Source organism: Micromesistius poutassou (genome assembly GCF_964030765.1).
Source record: "Micromesistius poutassou genome assembly, chromosome: 3".
NCBI lineage: Eukaryota > Metazoa > Chordata > Actinopteri > Gadiformes > Gadidae > Micromesistius > Micromesistius poutassou.
The window spans coordinates 4,835,656-4,854,342 of record NC_140273.1 but is presented as its reverse complement, the minus strand read 5'-3'; the positions used below and the strand labels follow the sequence as shown (position 1 = coordinate 4,854,342).

The 18,687-nt window shown below is 43.4% G+C and overlaps 2 protein-coding genes and 1 pseudogene across 3 annotated transcripts; all 3 read right to left on the bottom strand.

Moving 5' to 3' along the window:
* Nucleotides 1-752: 752 nt before the first annotated feature.
* On the bottom strand, nt 753-3,950 carry LOC311340509 (tetraspanin-1-like; the record flags this gene model as incomplete). The annotated part of the gene is made up of 6 exons (XM_084465383.1): nt 753-806; nt 1,163-1,255; nt 1,386-1,511; nt 2,331-2,405; nt 3,068-3,283; nt 3,894-3,950. The coding sequence occupies 6 exons, from the start codon at nt 3,948-3,950 to the stop codon at nt 753-755; spliced, it is 621 nt and encodes a 206-aa protein (XP_084321509.1).
* A 3,129-nt stretch (nt 3,951-7,079) lies between these two features.
* On the bottom strand, nt 7,080-11,983 carry LOC311341242 (ras-related protein Rab-3D-like; annotated as a pseudogene). Its single transcript has 5 exons — nt 11,879-11,983; nt 10,346-10,588; nt 9,243-9,361; nt 7,770-7,894; nt 7,080-7,270 (listed from the first exon to the last, which is right to left on the bottom strand). The product of its transcript is annotated as a ras-related protein Rab-3D-like (transcript).
* Nucleotides 11,984-13,134: 1,151 nt separating this feature from the next.
* Nucleotides 13,135-18,226, bottom strand: pld6 (phospholipase D family, member 6; the record flags this gene model as incomplete). The annotated part of the gene is made up of 3 exons (XM_084465382.1): nt 13,135-13,376; nt 15,583-15,812; nt 18,054-18,226. The coding sequence occupies 3 exons, from the start codon at nt 18,224-18,226 to the stop codon at nt 13,135-13,137; spliced, it is 645 nt and encodes a 214-aa protein (XP_084321508.1).
* Nucleotides 18,227-18,687: the final 461 nt, after the last annotated feature.

Below are 18,687 nucleotides of genomic sequence, written 5' to 3'. Positions count from 1 at the left end.
CATGGTCACCTATAGATGACCAGCTGTAGACCTAGCTATAGACGACCATCTATAGATGACCAGCTATACATGGTCACCTATAGACGACCAGCTATAGACCTAGCCACCGAGGACCAGCTATAGACCTAGCCACAGAGGACCAGCTATAGACCTAGCCACAGAGGACCAGCTATAGACCTAGCCACCGAGGACCAGCTATAGACCTAGCCACAGAGGACCAGCTATAGACCTAGCCACCGAGGACCAGCTATAGACCTAGCCACAGAGGACCAGCTATAGACCTAGCCACAAAGGACCAGCTATAGACCTAGCCACAGAGGACCAGCTATAGACCTAGCCACAAAGGACCAGCTATAGACCTAGCCACAAAGGACCAGCTATAGACCTAGCCACAAAGGACCAGCTATAGACCTAGCCACAGAGGACCAGCTATAGACCTAGCCACAGAGGACCAGCTATAGACCTAGCCACAGAGGACCAGCTATAGACCTAGCCACAAAGGACCAGCTATAGACCTAGCCACAGAGGACCAGCTATGGATGACCAGCAGGCGTCTTCCCATTGTTGCTTTTTTTTGCTTTGATTGACAGGTGAAGTTTATTTGTGTGATATCACTTTTCTGAATTACTCATAAAACATCAAATCACATGATAAATGATTGTCATCATAAAGATACAGGACCGATTTAAATAAATCATGTATTGATACACAATATGTTATCTTATACAAAAAGACACACACACACACACGTGTTATTTCGGTTCTATATCTTTGTACAGGACCAGTGAAACCACCATGGCTGCAATCTGTAGGTCAACAAATAAAAATAATGACTCAACAAAAATATTACATTAGCTCACAGACACACACATAGATAGATTCATAAAAATATAGGTATGTTCATAAAAATATATGATATACATCTATAGATATATAGATATAGAGATATCTCTTTATATATCTATATCTTTATATAAAGATATAGATATATAAACATACATGTTGTTGTCTTAGCTTCTGTACATTCTTAATTTGTTAAAATCATCTGAGGTAGTAAACATAACCACTCAAAAGGTGCTCTAGGTAAGATTTAAGTGCTATCATTTGAGTGTACTATTCTAGAAGCAGCTTTAATGAGCACATGGGAGTGTTTTTTCCATACCTCAATGAATGCAATCCCCACCACCACTGCTCCGATGATCACAGCGTTGTCCTTTAACAGCTCGATAATCTTGTCATGACACCCTTCAATGTTCTACGGGGGGAAGCATTTCAGCCCATTCAGAATCTGCCGGCTTATAGATTAACTGAATATGTGGATCTGTTTCAAAAAGGCACATGCGTGGACAGATGCATGGGATTCACAAACCAAACAGGTGGCCTACCGATTTCTTTGCTATAGCTGCGGTACACTTGGCGTCGGTCTCCACCAGGGTAGAGTTGCAGCACGGGGTAGGGTAGTCGGTCGCGTTGTGGAAGTTAGTGTAATTATGGTATCCACAGCATTGTAACTAAAACAAACAATAAAAAGACACATTACATAGTGGTTACTCTGGGCATTTCAAAAGTGTTTCAACTTGGTTGTTTACAAGAATATTCAAATCACTCTGGAGGCTAGAGGTGGGAGATGGAGTAAGTTAGTGAGTGAGATGATTCCTACAATTTTATTGCCAGCAGCAAACAACATGCAATATCATAGTCTCTAGACTCTAAAAGGAATAATAAAATAGAGATGTATTCTTAGTCAAGCGACTTTTACAACTGAGTACTTTTGATACCATTGTCTCTCGACTAAAGGAATAATAAAAGACTGATTCCTTCTCTGTTTCAAGGGACTTTTACAACTAGGTACATGATGGTTGTTCTGTCTATGATGGTGGGTGGGTGGATTTCCTGGAGACAAGATGAAAACTCATCAGTTCAGAATGTTTGTAGGGTGTTTATTGTGTTGTAAAGACATATATGGCACGCAGGGAGCCGTGGTGATGTAGTTAAAGGAAGTACTTACATCGTGCATGGTGGTATACCAGACAGGTGAAAGGGTACCTTCAGAACTTCTTTCAAAGTTTTCAACAATATTGGCATCCAGATCTTTAAAAATGTCGGCAGCCTGTGACAGCCATAGAAGAAATCGACATCATGTTATCAAACATACACAGCAGCAAATAGTCAAGTAAGGTTATCCAGCATCTATAAAACAAAAATAAAAGCCTACAGGGACCATTCCTATTGGGTTGAATGCCCTTTTGTCAACAAATGTGATTCACACGGAGGGAAGCTAAAACAAAGATCAAATAAAGACACAAATCATCACAAGGGAAGTCTCATACCTCGGCCTTGAACATGAACACAAGCACAGCCGCTGCTACCTCAGCCACGAAGATGATCAACAACAGGATGAAGAACTGGAAGGACAGGAATCATGTGACACAGAGAAGGAGGAAACCTATGAAATTGGTCTATACCCTGGATTATATTTTTGTATAATATAATATATAATAATATCCCCAATTAACAGAGAGTATTTTGACATATTGGTCATTTTCCTAAAATCATGTGACCCTACTAAACGATATGCCCATAATCTCTAGACGTAAATTAGCTGACAGGTTGAAGATACCGGTAATGAGTATGTCTGCATCACACACAAGTAATAAAGAGCAGGTGGGGGCTGAAGCAAGGGTTTTGGGTTGGCCTACTTCTAGGCTACTGCTATTTGGGGATCAAAGCCGGGACTTCCATGTCTGTCAGTCAAACACTAACGCTATCCCTCAGGCTCAGACGAGGGGGCAGTAGCTCAGGAGGTAGAGCGGGTTGGCTGGTAACCGGAAGGTTGCTGGTTCGATCCGCGGCTCCTCCTGGCTGAGTGTCGAAGTGTCCCTGAGCAAGACGCCTTGCCCTAACTGCTCTGGGCGAGAGAGGTGTGGCGTCCCCGGTCTCTATAAGCTATAGAAAGGAGTCATGATGGTAACCCAACCACCATTACTCTCGAGGAGACTCCACTCCCTTTCCTTTCCTATATACACACACTTGTATTCCATCATGGAGCGAAACTTGCTGTGCTCACCGTCATCAGCATGCAGCGGCTCTCCCTGACCGCACCACAGCAGCCCAGGAAGCCGATCACCAGCAGCACCAGGCCGATGCCGATCAGCAGGTAGCTGACGTGGGCCAGCTGGGCTAGGCCGCCGGGGACGTGGTCAAGGTTCCCCAGCAGCTCCATCAGAGAGCCATCGTCTATGCTCAGCCAGATGCCCATGGCCAGCATGGCTACACCCGCGAGCTGGTTGAGGATGGATTAGGGAGGAGAGTTGAGAAGAATGACAATAAAGACGATGTACTATAATAATTGAGAAAAGATTTTGGCACAAGGGATTATAACATCTGATCCTGTGTATTAATGAAATTAAATATTTTTTGAAACAAAAATGAACATTGAGAAGCCAGATAAGGGACGGGGTGAAAAGATGGACAAAACATGGTAGAGCATGCAGAACAAAGTTAGGGGATACAGTGAACTACCAGTGGTAGGAAAAGGCAAAAGAATGCGGACAGCAATGAGCAAGGGCCTTGAAACAATCAAGTGATCAGTAGCAACAAATTCTAATAAATGCATTAGGCTACATGTGTATTAACATGAATGCATGGACACTTGAATGACTAATGATGTATAGTTTTATACCACCAAATGGATATCTTGCTGTCACCAAACATAAGGTTTGATTGGGTCTTCTCTAGTATCTGTGTTATAAACACCGCTCAATTGGTATACAAGTATAGCAGACTGGAATTTACAGAGAAGCCTTCAAAGCAGCTGAGACTGATAGGGGGGAGCAGACAGGAAATGGAGGAGACACCTCTGGGGCCACAATAATAAAAGGATTTCCACTTACGAAGATGATGCCATTGCAGATGAACATCATGGTTTTCAAGAAAAAAGAGCAGCACATCTTGTCTGGTAGATCAGTTGTCCAACTGTAAAATAAAAAGGTTTAGCATAAAGCCTGTTTACATGTTCTGATATTAGGACCTTTCTTTTTAAACATGACCCTGTGGTGTTTGTTTTAGACACAAAATAACCATAGTGATTGGCTGTTGGAAGGTTGTAGCATTCTGTTTTGGGGGGATGTAATGCTTAAAGCAAGCATCTCAACATGTAACCAAAGTCATGTAAGACACTATAGACAATATAAATCATTGGTCATGACATTGTTCACATTGTTCAAGCCCTTTAAGGATATTGGTTAATTGCAAGCATTTGATGCAATGGTTTGGTTTTATATGAATATTTATAAACAAGTAACATATGAGACAGGTTTCTTTCAATAGCTCTAACAGAAAGCATTTAATTTGTATACACAGTGTCCATCTAAAACCTGGAGAAAGTGGACCATTACTACACAAGTCTGATCTCCAGAATCCAGCCAGAACCTCTCAGTAGGATTGTACACGTTGTTATTTAAGGATATTGATGAATGGGCTGACCTTCTTTACTGTGGCTGCAGAGTCATGAATCGTGGTTTAAATGAAACAGTATCTTTGTTAAAAAAAACCTAATGCCTTAGGGGACCAAATTATGATGGATCATTGTAATGAAACCTTCAAATCAAAAATTAGATTTGAACTAAAAAGGCTATACATGTTCTTGTATGGTATCTGAGTTACAAGACCAGGGCATATATTATAAATGGAATGGAACACATAACATTGTAGTGATAAAGAATTATGTTACCTCTCTTGAAATGGATCTGTCTGTTCCGATGCTCAATCACAAATCTCCTTGACCAAATGGATCTCTCCCCTTGTCTCTCACAGGTATTTAAACTCTCTCTCTCTCACTCACACACACACACACACACGCATCACAAAAAAACAAGGTAAAACCATAAAAGATGGTTGATTGTGAAGTTGACCTCAATGAACAGCGCTCATCAAAACGGAATTTGATTCACAGGTCTATTTTTTTATGACTAAGCAATAATTCCAATACTCATTAAAATGCTGGGCAGGGCCTGTACACCTGGGGGGCCCTAAGCAGGATAATTGTGTGGCCCTGCTTTGCGGTTGATAGAGTAGTTTTGCCACAGAGAACAAGCAACTGTATGCATTCATAACCCTTACGGTTTTTATCCGTACCTCTTTGAACATGATTAGCCGCAATTATTTTACTACTTATTAAGTATACTCACTGAAACAGTCAAAGTAAAGCTTACACACCTACCACATTTCTACTTTTACTTTACTGTCTGAATGCCTTGTAAATGTTAAAACTGCACTAACTGTTTTGTCCACTAGGCGGCTTACAACCTTTAGTATTAAAACATCTTCAATAAAGTTGCTGGAGTCTTGACCCTTTGAACTGCTTTTTCCTTTCACATTTAAAAGAGGTGAAAGTTTAAATTCATTATTTGAATTTAAGTGGGTGAAAAAACTGCTAAGCAAAGTAAAGGTAAATCAGTTAATATGTGTCTTCAGTGATGTTTAGTATGTCAATTAACAGGGCAACGCTCCGCTCGCTATGGGAACGGGGAGCGCAAAACGCAATCTCGCCTGGGGCTACCAAAGAGCTAGAACCGGCCCTGGGGGAGAGAGCGGGAGAGAGGCGATGTCGGACAAAGGTAGGAAGCTTCGTTTAGCTTCGTCATGTACCGTATCGTCATCATCACGGTTGCCAGTTTGCGATCAGTCAGCGCCTGCGCTGAATTAAACATCATGTTCCTTGCTTGTTGCCCTCTCAGCAACACGAGAATTACATTAACAACATGAGTAGGGTTAGTCAGAATCAGGTCATTTTAGGTTTTCATGATCAGACCTTGTCCTCTATGAAGTCTATGGGACAGACAGAAAATTATTCTTATACTAATATGAGCTGTATGTTTATAATGTTTACTTTCTTGTTAAGTAATTTGCTTTGTGTATTAAAAAAGAAAAAAATAATTATATATATTTTTTTTTTTCCCTTGGGGGCCCATTTCTTCTACACCGTATTTGGCCTTATTGCTATGAGTCACCCGGTACATGTGTGCCAAGTTTGCAGATTTTACCACCTCCGGCACCAAATGGTCTGACCATATGGGTTGCAAATCAAGTTGTTCGTGACGAATGGTGCATGTGCAGCAAGTTTCATGCATATTGCACTTTCCTAGTGGTAAATAACAGCCTGTTGAAAACTTATAGGCCTTATTATAGCGCCACCTATGGGTTATTATAGACATTCCCTTTCATCCCTTACTCATTTTACGAGTTCTACAATCCTGCCAGATTTAGAATTTTTGAGCTTGTAGTTTTTACGATGTGGCTGAATTGGTCAGGAAAAAAATAAAAATACAATATGGTTCCTACGTTTTTCGTAGGACTCCTAATTACTGAACGACAAAGCATTTTGAGAATGGATCAATATTATTTATTAAATTTAGGCTAACATAAATGGTATAACAGAACCGCTAACAAGGACTTACAACTGAAAAATACATTTCAAAGACATTCTCTCCAGGCACAGAAATGAATAGTTAAGGGCAAATGCAGTAACAAAGACATTTGTGAACGGAGAATGAAAAGTAAAATGTTATTTACTTCAGACAAAAACAATAAAATTTAGGCACTTTTATAGCATTAAATATAGGCCACTTGGTATTGGAAGAATATGTACACCGGTGCAGTACTGAAATATGCCCACATGAGGGCAGTGCAACAAGATAATCTACAAATTCCCATCTAAATACAAGTGCTTCCAAGGAAAATTGCTTTCATGACTGAATGGATAGACAATGAGTAGAATCAAACTGCATAGTTGTGCTGTTTAGTTCTTGGGATGTGAATGTAACAGTCATGTTAGAATCATAAGGAGCATATGAAAGGGAATATGCAGAGAAGCAAGCATCAGGGAAAATAAACACAATTGGGCACATTCATAATGTTACTGTACATTTTTTTGCAATTGTAGTTATTTGGCATTCTTTTCTGCGAGTGATCATGCTTTTATCCTAATTTTTGCTGACAGACCTTTTCTGTTATAAATCAGCTGCAGTGTGAGCGTGCGTGCATTTCTGCGTGCGCGGGCAGTATGGTTCAGAGATAAATCAGCAGGCACATCCACTTCGACTGTTCAGGGGCGTGTCTGTGAGGCTGGCTCCTTTCTCATTGGTCGAGACACCGGCCGCCTCACCATTGACCGTTTCATTCATCCTTTCACATATGACATCCACCAGCTTGTCAAAGACTTGCTTCACGTTGATGTTGTCTTTAGCGCTTGTCTCAAAGAACTGGAAGCCTGGACACGACAGAGACAACGATTATTTACTAAGGATGCATTTATCTAGTTGGCTTCTTACTTCATCAGCTATTTAATGGACCCATCTGCCCATGTTTGGCTGCTGTCTCACCATGGATTTGCAGCTAGATGCAAGAAAAAATTAAAGGTCTCATGACATGCTACCAGGTGTGGTGTGATTAACCGTTACAAGCCATTTGGAAAATCTGTCTGTACAGGTAGGCGTGTCCACCTAGATGTTTGACGGATCGATGAGCAATGTTTGATACAGTCCACTGGGTAGGCTGGTGGACTGATCTATCCAGTACACATCTAGGTGGACACGCCCACCTGTGATGTCATAACAGACAGATTTTCAAAACGGCTTGTAACGGCTAATGATCACACCACACCTGGTGGCATGTCATGGGACCTTTAATGGATTCAGCTAAAGTGATGGGGGATGTGAGATCATGGTGACAGTGTGTGTGTGTGTGTGTGTGTGTGTGTGTGCCGGCACCTAGCTCGCTGGCAAGCCTCTGGCCGTCCACCGTGGGGACCTGCCTGTCCTCCTCCAGATCCACCTTGTTCCCCACCAGGACCACTTGAGCATTGTCCCAAGAGTACGTCTTCACCTGGGTGGCCCTGGGAAACACAGACAACACAGTCACGTAGAAGTTGATATGTCTGTAGGTAACCCTAACCCTTTTATAAAGGGCACCTTCGATAGCAGATCCATACCTTAAAAGGCAGATTCCAAACATTTTGCTGGGTTACTTTCTGTCGCTCACTATGATTTCATCAGCATATATATATATATATATATATATATATATATATATAAGTCCCACCAACACGAGGCTAATCGGCACTGAATCAGATCATTTGTAAACAGTGGGCGGGGCTTTAGGGGCTGATACGCATGAATTGTAGAGCATGTAGTGGAGCGCCATCGGTAGAGACAGAGGTAAAGGGGCGTGGCTTCAGGACCTGACAAGACAGACGTGTTACTGGTAGGTGTTGTCAACCAACCATCCGTCGCCAGCGGCTGGACCAGCGAGAAGGAGGGAGGGAACAGTGTGCAGAGGGACGGCGGTCTTTGCTTCAGTTTTTTATGCCGTGATAAAAAAATAAACAGGTGCCATCCCAAACTCTGTTTCCGTTCATCTCCTTACATGCAATACGCATAATTGAATGTTTGTTCAAGTTAGAAGATACAATCTCGTTGATGGACTAGCCTGTCATAATTTATTAAAAAATGTAAATATATTAAACAATAAAAACAATGAAAGGGAATTATAGGGACACGTATACTTTTTTACTTTTTTTATACTGCCGACATTGTTTGTTATTTATTGCAAGCACAGTTTTTTATTATCCCCTCATTTCGCTGCATGCAATGAAGGAAGAACGGGCATCGTTGGCTTTGGTTATTTTCCTTTCGTCAATTAGAATCCGAAAATAAGTCAATAAGTGCCGTTCACTCATCCCTCTGCTGCACCAGATTTATTGGGTCATGGCATTGCAATGAAATTACCACATCAGCACATCACAAGCATTTATAAAGATCAATATGTTGATGGTTTGGCGTGTACTTTACAACCTGCCTTCGGGGCAGTCACAAGATTGTATATGACTGCGTTGTCACAGTCTATGATTGGAAAGCGACCAGGCTGTGGCCCCTTGTGTAACCAGGATGTTTATCTACAAGGATGGTGGCCCTTCTCCACTTAAACTGGGAGTAATCTCTATGAAAACAACATGCCAACCTGTTCCAGTCATTAATCCAATCCCATTTGTTACTTTAAATCACTTCACAAAAAACGCACTGTGAGTAAAGTATTGTATATAAGTAGCTTTTATGAGAATCAACGCCCGAACACAGACAACAGAGGGGAGTGTAATACAAACCATCCACAGGCTCTGAGATTAGAATGAACCAGAGGGAGGGCCAGACAGACCCGGACAGGACAGACAGATGGCGGAGGCCTACCAGTCTTGAACCGCGGAGAAGGACTCCTGGCTGGTGATGTCATACATGAGCAGGAAGCCCATGGCGCCCCTGTAGTAGGCTGTGGTGATGGTCCTGTAGCGCTCCTGGCCTGCCGTGTCCTACACACACACACACACAGTCGGCCAGCATTTAAACAGTTAACACGGCTTGAGCCCTTGAGAGTGAATGATTAACTCAAGATTTTGTATCCCCCCCCCCCCCCACCACCTTCCCATGCACCTTGGTTTTCCACACCCAGTAAGCACACAAAGATACAGGGCCTGCCTTATGACAACACATAGGCGGTGCGGCCGTCAGCCATGTACACAGGAGAGGAGAGAGCCTCATATCAGCACCTGATGAGACGCTGACCTACCAAGTGACAAGCCGATCCTGGAGATGGAGCCTGGCCTGGCCCTATTCAACCCTGCCCTAATTATAGCCATCCATTCATCACAACTATTATCTAGATGTGTGCAAAAAAAAAATCAATACAATTCATTTCTTCTCAAAAGCAAAAATGCAAAAAAAAATGTATCCATACATTTTTTTTACAAAAGCAATGGCTGCAGTGAATTGATTGAAGAGCATCAGCCGCACTGTGGAACCTTCCGGAACGTTGCTGTTCTGGTGGGGGTGGGGGGGGGGGGCTGGTGGGGTGTGTGATGGTTTCTAAAGCTAGTACCGTCGTAGTGCATGAGCGTTATAATGAGCGAGGTTTATGAAATCTCCCACCCACTGCGGCCAAGTGTTTCAGAAGCTTAAGCCTCTCGGACGGAGCTCAACACAGCCACACACACCTCACCGTCGGTGTCCCCTCGCCTTGATGACAAAGAGCCTTGGAAAGGCAATTCAACCTCATCAATACGATGACACTTCAAAGCAGAGTAGAACCAACACAAACCTATTGGCACAGACTAGCGATAACATAGATAACACCAGTTTACCCCATATTATTATTGAATATCCCCATTGAAACTTTTCACACTAAAACATGAATGACATGTTGGGCCTTTTGGTCACATCGTGCACAACACGTGCGACACGGTGACACATGAGTGACGCAAGACCAAAAATGACTTCAACAAGCAGGCTCGCCTCACCCAGATCTGCAGCTTCACCCTCTTCTCGTTCCTGTAGATGGTCTTCACCTTGAAGTCGATGCCCACCGTGCTGACGAAGGCCGAGGTGAAGGAGTTGTCGGCGTAGCGGAACAGGAAGGACGTCTTGCCCACGCTGCTGTTGCCGATGATCAGCAGCTTGAACATGTAGTCAAAGTTCTGGTCGGCAGAGTCCCTCTGGACCTGCGTCTCCGGCCCGGCCCCCTGGTCTCCGGCTAGAGCCATCTACACACAGCAAACAAACGCAAACACAGAGCTGGGGCTCCCCTTGTGTACTAGGACTTGTTGCAATCACTAATTGGCCATTTGAATTTGTGCAAGTGACATCACCTGGTGATGACTGTAGATGACTGTAGCGCAAGGCCACTGCTTACAGACAGGGGGGAAACCACCTTCTGTGTAGTTAGCCCCGTCCTTTAAAACATAGAATGGGACTGAACGTAGGGGATAGGAGAGGGATGAGTATTGATCAGGACTTCAGCTGTAGTTCAGAGAGTACTTCAGTGAGTCTGGCCCCACTGTTGTAATCAATCTTGCGAGTGGTTGGAGCGTCCTGCGCAACCACATGAAGCTGGTTACGCCCTCCCAAAACGGTGGAGGAAATGAATGGACACAGTAACACGTTACTTTACATTTACGAGCGCAATTGGCTCAAGTTAGAGGTTGGGTCTTAATGTAAAAAAAAAAAAAAATGAGGCCAATTGAAATTTAAAAAATGCTCATATTTAAGATAAATGACGATTCCACACACACACACACACACACACACACACACACACACACACACACACACACACACACACACACACACACACACACACACACACACACACACACACACACACACACACACACACACACACACACACACACACACACACACACACACACACACACACACACACACACACACACACACCAGCCTCCAGGGCACAGATGCTGAGCGGAGTCCATCTTGGACTGCAGAGGAGAGGGCTCCCTGAGCCAAGCTCAGCAACATTCCTCCGTGAGCCATCAAGAGAATATCCTGGCCCGCATGGACGCTCAGCAAAATGCATCCATAGATCTCCGATATGAGCATGCAGCCAGTTTGTCTCAAACTCAACGCACACCCACAGATTACAAACAAACCCATGTAAACACCGCAGTCGCGTTTTTAATGATAGAATTTCACTAACAGCTGTTGAGAATGACTGCATTACACATACATGTGTACACAAGACGTGTGCGTTACTTCGGCTAACATCTTAACAAATGACGTACGAGTACATTAACTTCCATTCCACTTGCTGGACTTATGAAAATGGCTCAACCACTTTAACGTAAATGTGTTAGAAAATCACTGTCAAAAGTGTGCACGAACTATTTTGAACTACTAAGACTGGGCGGGTTTGCCCACCCGTAAAGCGGACAAACGACAAACATGCAAAGTCAAAACCATCAACCATCGTTGGAAGGCAAAGAAAATGGGATTTTTACCTTGAATTCCTTTTCGGTTTTTCCCAACGTTGGTACCTGTGTCGAGGTGCTCCTCCACGGTAACTGAACCTTGCGCGACGCCCACGGGTGCTCCTCCTACCTTGCGCTTATTCCCGGATCTTCAGATGCGCCTACAACCATGAAGTCAATGCGTTTGTTTAAAGATCAAATGCGAAGCTTTATCGAAAACGCATGCGTCATTTTGGTCATTTTCCACGTGTGAACCTCAGTAAGGATGCGAGGCAGCAGCGTGGCCAGTGCGCATTTCAGCTGCGACGCACCACTCACTTGCTAAATAGTTGAACGGAAACGCACCCGGGCTAGTACGGACAAGACCACGACATTCTGTTTTGTTTTGCAATGTAACATTAAACAAATACAATGGCATGGGCCTATACATATGTTTTCAGCATCTCGCTCAGCGTGCTATAGAATGCCGACGGCAAGGGATTACTCATTACAATACATTCTGTGCAGCATATATAAATATTAGCCTACTCATTACAGTAGCCACACTAAACCGATTTGAGTCGTAAAATAATGATGAGACATGGATAGGTTTCACACGAAAAATATCCTTTACCAATACAGACAAACGAAACCAAGTGAACCTCAGACTACAAAGTAAAACGATTGGAAATATACTTGACAAAGTAAACTCAAAAGCAGAAAGGAAACGAATACACTTCAACTCTGAGCATATAACAGGCTACCGACTGCTCACTCGACTCTTAAAACTTAAAATATACATGAACTGATATTGAAATCAAGATCTGGGTGCAAAACTGTGTTTGTGTGTGTAAATGTAGAACTATTCTTTCACATAATAGTTACAGACAATGAATGAGTCGTGAATGAATAATGTCATAAGTGTAAAAGTCCAGGGCAGCATAAAGTAAAAAATAACACAAAATAAAAAAACAAGATTGAGTCAAGCGTAATGGACATGACCAAAACCAACGAGGGTCAGGTGATGCCACTCAGTATACAGCTTCAGTCATCATTAAACAAACCATTGAAGTGTGGTCTTGTGTTAATATCCTCTTATAAAATAAGATGCTGCCCAATGTGCTAAGCCTTATTTATAACACTACCAACTTTGTGTTCTTTAGCTCCACTACCTCCTTCATTTGACAAGGGTTGAATTATCATTTGACAAGGGTTGAATATATATATAAAAAAAAACAAGAACCGTCCACGGGTAGGAGGAGCATGCAGGGAATTTAACTTGCAACCCCTCAAGGCAAAGTGCCTTGTGGTTTGGTCCCCAGGTACCATAAAGCCTCCGGGCTTTAGGGGGGCAGGGGGCCGAGTTGGCCGCAGCGCTTCGGGTCGTTGGCCTCCCACAGGCGCTGGAACTCCTGGACGAAGGGCGTGACCAGGCGGGGCTCCTCCGTCACCATGACGTTCTCCTTGTTCTTCTGCACCGCCTGCAGCGTCCAGTTGAGGGAGCCCGTCACCAGCCGCCGCCTGTCCACCAACGCAAACTTGTGGTGCATGTGCACGGCGCTCGAGTCACAGCGCACGCAGATACCTGTTGCCGGGCCGACGGGAGGGGAGAAGAACAAAGCTTTCAACCTCTAGCAAACATTTGCATTGAACCGTTTCATGGTCTGAGTTTCTGATGGTTTACTTTCATAGTGTCGAGTTGTTATGTCATGTCGATGTTATGTTGTGTAAACTATGTTACCCCTCAAACTTCTACCAACCAAGTTTATATTGTCAATTCAAATTTACGTTCGGAATATTCACTTGAAGTCCAGCCAGGGGAGGAAGTGACAAAAGCAAATAGGAAGTGTTTGTATGCAGAGTAGTGATGGATTTCATGATTCTTTTCCTTGATTCAGTTTGCGTCGGTCAGTTCGCCAAGAAGAATCGTTCAGAATCTTTCATTCGTGTTTTCGGTAGCGGTGAATCATGGAATGCACGGTTCTCAGCTGAGTCAGTCAGACTCAGCTCCTCCCTCGTTCTCAAACAATCGCGCAAACGGTCATCAATCAACACACAACATTACAACTAAGTTCCTTTCAGCTGATCGGAATCGGGATGATGTTGCCCAGGCCAGTCCCTCTTCACCACTCTGCTAACTTAACACAGTGAACAGCGAGTCAGCGAGTGGGAGTCGAGTCTGGGAGAACAAACAATAGAGACGAACGAGAGAGAACTGAAACGTGAAATCAGGTTGGTTAGTTCTTTTTCTAAAGAGTCGTTCTTTCGAACTGATTCGGTCGCAAAAGACCCATCACTAATGCAGAGCCACCTCCCATTCATCAGTAATCTAGGGAATCATCTGGATCAAAAGGTGATGAAAAAAAGGTGATGAAAGTCTTTGGCGTCTTTTGATGAGCAAAATGAACACACCACGGCCATAACAACAATTTCCCCTCTGCTCTGCGGGAGCCTTCAGCACTACGTCTAATGAGCGTTTCATCAACTTTCTCATTCAGCATGGAAACACTGCCATAATAAATCAATGGAAGGTACGTCGGCCGGCTCTGTCCAAACTGAAATAATAATTTCCGACTTCAATCCTTGATGGCGAACGCTCATGAATGACATCATTCTTTATACATTGATTGTTTTCAATGTACAAAGAATCGCCGAAGAACACATAACGGTGAGTGGTTTGATGGTGACGCAACGCAGCATTCTCAGAGCAGCCCTGGTGGGACCTCCCATCCCACCTATACGTTCAATTGACCGGCCAAGTCTCTCAATCTGACTGAAGGCTGTTTCAGTAACTTTCTTGACCAAAAAAGCTCCAACAAACGACTTATTAAGCATTAATCTGTAAAGTAGGGCTACAACGATGAGTCAGATCAACAGAAAATGTATTCAATCTCATTTTGAAAATCTTTTTTTTTTTTTCGGCTGCTTGTCAGGTCAATCATTTAACACTTACTGACTGTGATACATTGTGATACATTGTGACGGCATTTGCTATTATTTAATTCAGAAAAAACATGAAGCATAAAAAGTGGTCACTGGGTTCATACTGTTGATTTTGTACGAGTATGGTATTCAGTCAGTGGCAAAGACTGGAATCGGTCCTTGCCTACTTCACTTAATGTAATTGGCCTTCTTGATGCCAGATTGTAAGCAGAACTATTGAGCTGTAATTAACTTAAAGGCAGTGAGGCAGGTGGAAGGAAGGAGGGAACAAGGAAGGAAAGAAGTGTGTGTGTGTGTGTGTGTGTGTGTGTGTGTGTGTGTGTGTGTGTGTGTGTGTGTGTGTGTGTGTGTGTGTGTGTGTGTGTGTGTGTGTGTGTGTGTGTGTGTGTGTGTGTGTGTGTGTGTGTGTGTGTGCATTCAAAAAAAGAGACAGAAAGAGAAAGAAAAATGGCACATCAGACACACACATCGAAACCGATCGTGATGCTGCAAGCCTGCGGTGATTAAATCGGTGAGGCCTGAGTCATCCTCCTGGTTGTGAAGCTCATTATGATTCTACAATGAAGGCCATTTCTTGATTCATTCACATGCTAGTTTCACAATGGATCATTGTGGTTTGACTGTCCCTGCCAATTGACTGTCCCAAATGTCTAGACCACCATCTTGGCCATCTGAAGCCAGGCTGGCTGAAGTCACTAAATGACAGATTGACTTATCTAAATTTGACTTAAATTTTATACAAGCCCATCTGAAATAGCAACCTCCCCCGCCTGATTAGTGATACAATTGTTGGTGCTGCTGTCCCCTTCAGTTTGGCTGGCGTTCATCGGGATGTTGGCGACCCTTACCTGCTCTGCGCAGCGGCCCGATCTGGGAGCCGTTGATGCTGGCGTAGTCCTTGTCTGTGAGGATGCGGACCACCAGGCCCCTGGCGTGGACAGCCAGGACCGCTCTGCTGAGGTCCATGTTGGAGAAGGCAAACACACAGATGTCCAGGGTGTAGTTGGCCGAGAGGACGTGACGGAGAAGGCGGGCCATAGACGTCTCCAAGCCATGTGGTAACGGACAGAGACACTGGCTGGAGAGGAGCAGGAAAGAGAAATCGGTTGCTTTATTATATCATTGGTTAATGTTCTGGGTTCGGGCAATCAGGGAGTGAGTATATTGCTTGTTCCCAGAGTGACTCGCCGAATCAAGGAAACAAATCATGAAATCCATCACTAGAAGTGATTGTGCTGCAAGGAAGACTGCGTGATCCCTGTTAGGACTTGGAGTTGAGGCTTTTTGTTTTTTCTTTGTTTGGACACTGTGAGAACCACAAACTGATCTCCAAGGCAATTCTGCAATTCCTGCACAACACAGGACTGTATGTAAAAATCTAATTCAACATCGGACCTGGGGAGGGCAGTAATACACTAAAAAGCGTCTAACCTGCCGGAATCCTACAAGAAGAAGAAGAAGAAGACTGCAGCTGTGTCCCAATTCAGGGGCTGCATCCTTCGAAGGACGCAGTCTATGAAGGTGTGGCCTTCGTAGACCGCGAAGGCCACACTGAAGGCCAAACGAACATTGTTAAATGAGACGGTTTAGCCTACGGAGCATTTCCAGATTGCGTAACAAGCCGTTAACGCCCACGTCTCCTAGCAACCCTGACAGCTGCGGTTCAAACCGGACAGCGGAGGAGAAATATTGAGCCAGAAATCATAATTTTATTTGTTATGTTTTATCTTTTATTGGAGATTGGAGTGGGAGAAGATTCACTGCCGGAGCCGGCAGGTGAAGAGGAAGAGAGGACGTTGGCTTAACGTTAATTAGTTTAACGTTATATGGCTAGCATTAATGTCAATGAACTTTGACAATAAAGTTACATATTTAAAATGGTCCCAATCTTACTTTTACATAAAAAAATGGTTTTACATAGTTTTGTCATTAAATATGTATTCGCTGCAGCTGCCGCTTCCGCTCTCGCCACGTCATTTCAGAAAAAAATCCAACGCGCAATGAATCTTGGGATATCTTGGGATACGTTGGGCCGTGAAGGATCCAGCCGGTGGATCCTTCAAATCCGGGAAAAGAAGGCTGCATATAGAGCTGGTAAGTCCCGCCCCTTCCGCTAAACCCCAGTGGACCTCCAGGTTGAAAAATCATTAATGCAAGTGAATGCAAGAAAATAGTTATTTTCTGGTCCCGTTTGAATTGTGCCATGAATGTCAACATATATTGTCTGTGAATTTTTTATATCATTTTTCATGTTAAGAGTTTGACAGTATATTGTAACTAGCAGTTGTGGAAAAGACATAATGAGAAAGACTACATGTCGCCTATGACATATAACATCAGACGGGAATCTAAAGAAAGAACAGCCCATTTTGTTGGAATGGTGACATTTGAGTACAAAACACATCGCACAACGCATCTTGATCTAATGTTTCCTATGGATGTCTCCGTAGATTATGGCAAAATACGCAGTATTAGTATTAGCACTGTGATTTGACAAGTGGAGGGAAAATGTGTTATGGGGTGACGTTCTTTCTCGTTATGTCTTTTCCACAACTGCTAGCCGAAGAATCATACAACATACTGTCAAACTCTTAACATGAAAAATTATATAAAAAATTCACAGACAACATATGTTGACATTCATGGCACAATTCAAAGGGGACCAGAAAATAATTATTTTCTCACATTCACTTGCATTAACGATTTTTCAACCTAGAGGTCCACTGGGGTTTAGCGGAAGGGGCGGGACTTACCAGCTCTATCTCGGCCGCATTTGAAGGAGCCTTCGAAATGGGACAGCCTTGACGCGCCGCTGTGACGTAATCGGTCTTCAAAGCCCCGAGCTGTGTTCGAAATCGTTCCCTATTCACTCACTCGCTATTCCCTATATAGTGTTTATGATATAGTGAACTATGTAGGGAACGAACAAACGAGAATTCGGACACTAAGCAGAACATTTCTGAACGTCATTTGCGGCATTAAATGCGCCCGCATTGCATTGTGGTATACGGGAGTAACGTGTAGGGAACATCGTATGTTCACTCAAATTTTGGGTATTTTATTGTCCACTATATAGTGAATGAAATGAACCACTGAGAATTCGAACACCACTACAAAATGGATATAGTGCACCCTTTATAGTGCACTATATCCGTAATAGGGAACGATTTCGAACACAGCTCCTGCAGCCTGCGTAATCGTAGTCCCCGCCGACTTTTGAAGGTGTCACCTGTTTCCGGTTCAAATATGTTGGCGCGCCATGGACGTGGACAATTTTAACAATATCGATGTCAAGTTAAATTCTTATTAAAACACTTACAAAGTTGGGTTGAACACGTGATCCACACATGCGACTTCGGTGGGGAAGAATATGACTTCTTTCAGGAATCCTTTAGACCTGAACCTCCTGAAGAACCAGGGCAACACCTCCACACTTAGAGCCAGGGCCACGGCCCCAAGACCCAGGGCCTTCACAGTCCACACCGCGGACATCTGACGAGACGGGGCCACAACGCTACAGTTAAAAGTCGCATTCATCCACGTTATTTTGGGTCCAAATGGTTGCTGTTTAAGGTATGATACACACTTTTAAAGCTGGCCCGGGCTCTTGTTACTGGAGAATCTGGCAAGAAAGCATTCAACAACAAAATAATATACAAGCTGCATACAAGCGTTTTCCAAGTTCAATTCTGATCCATTGCCAAATGTTTGGCACTCTTAGGGTTAAGAAATCCCATAGTTTCGAAAATGACTTGATCAAGAAAATTCCCATAAGACACCTCATGCTGCTAGTAGGCAAATGCATCTCGGAAGAATCTGAATAAATGCTATGCAACAATCGAAACAAGAATGCATTAATACTTTACCTGAACGACGTATCATATAACGAAATGTAACGCAATTTGAATGGATTTCAACTAGGAAAGACCATGTAGTTCATCATAGCTGAGCTG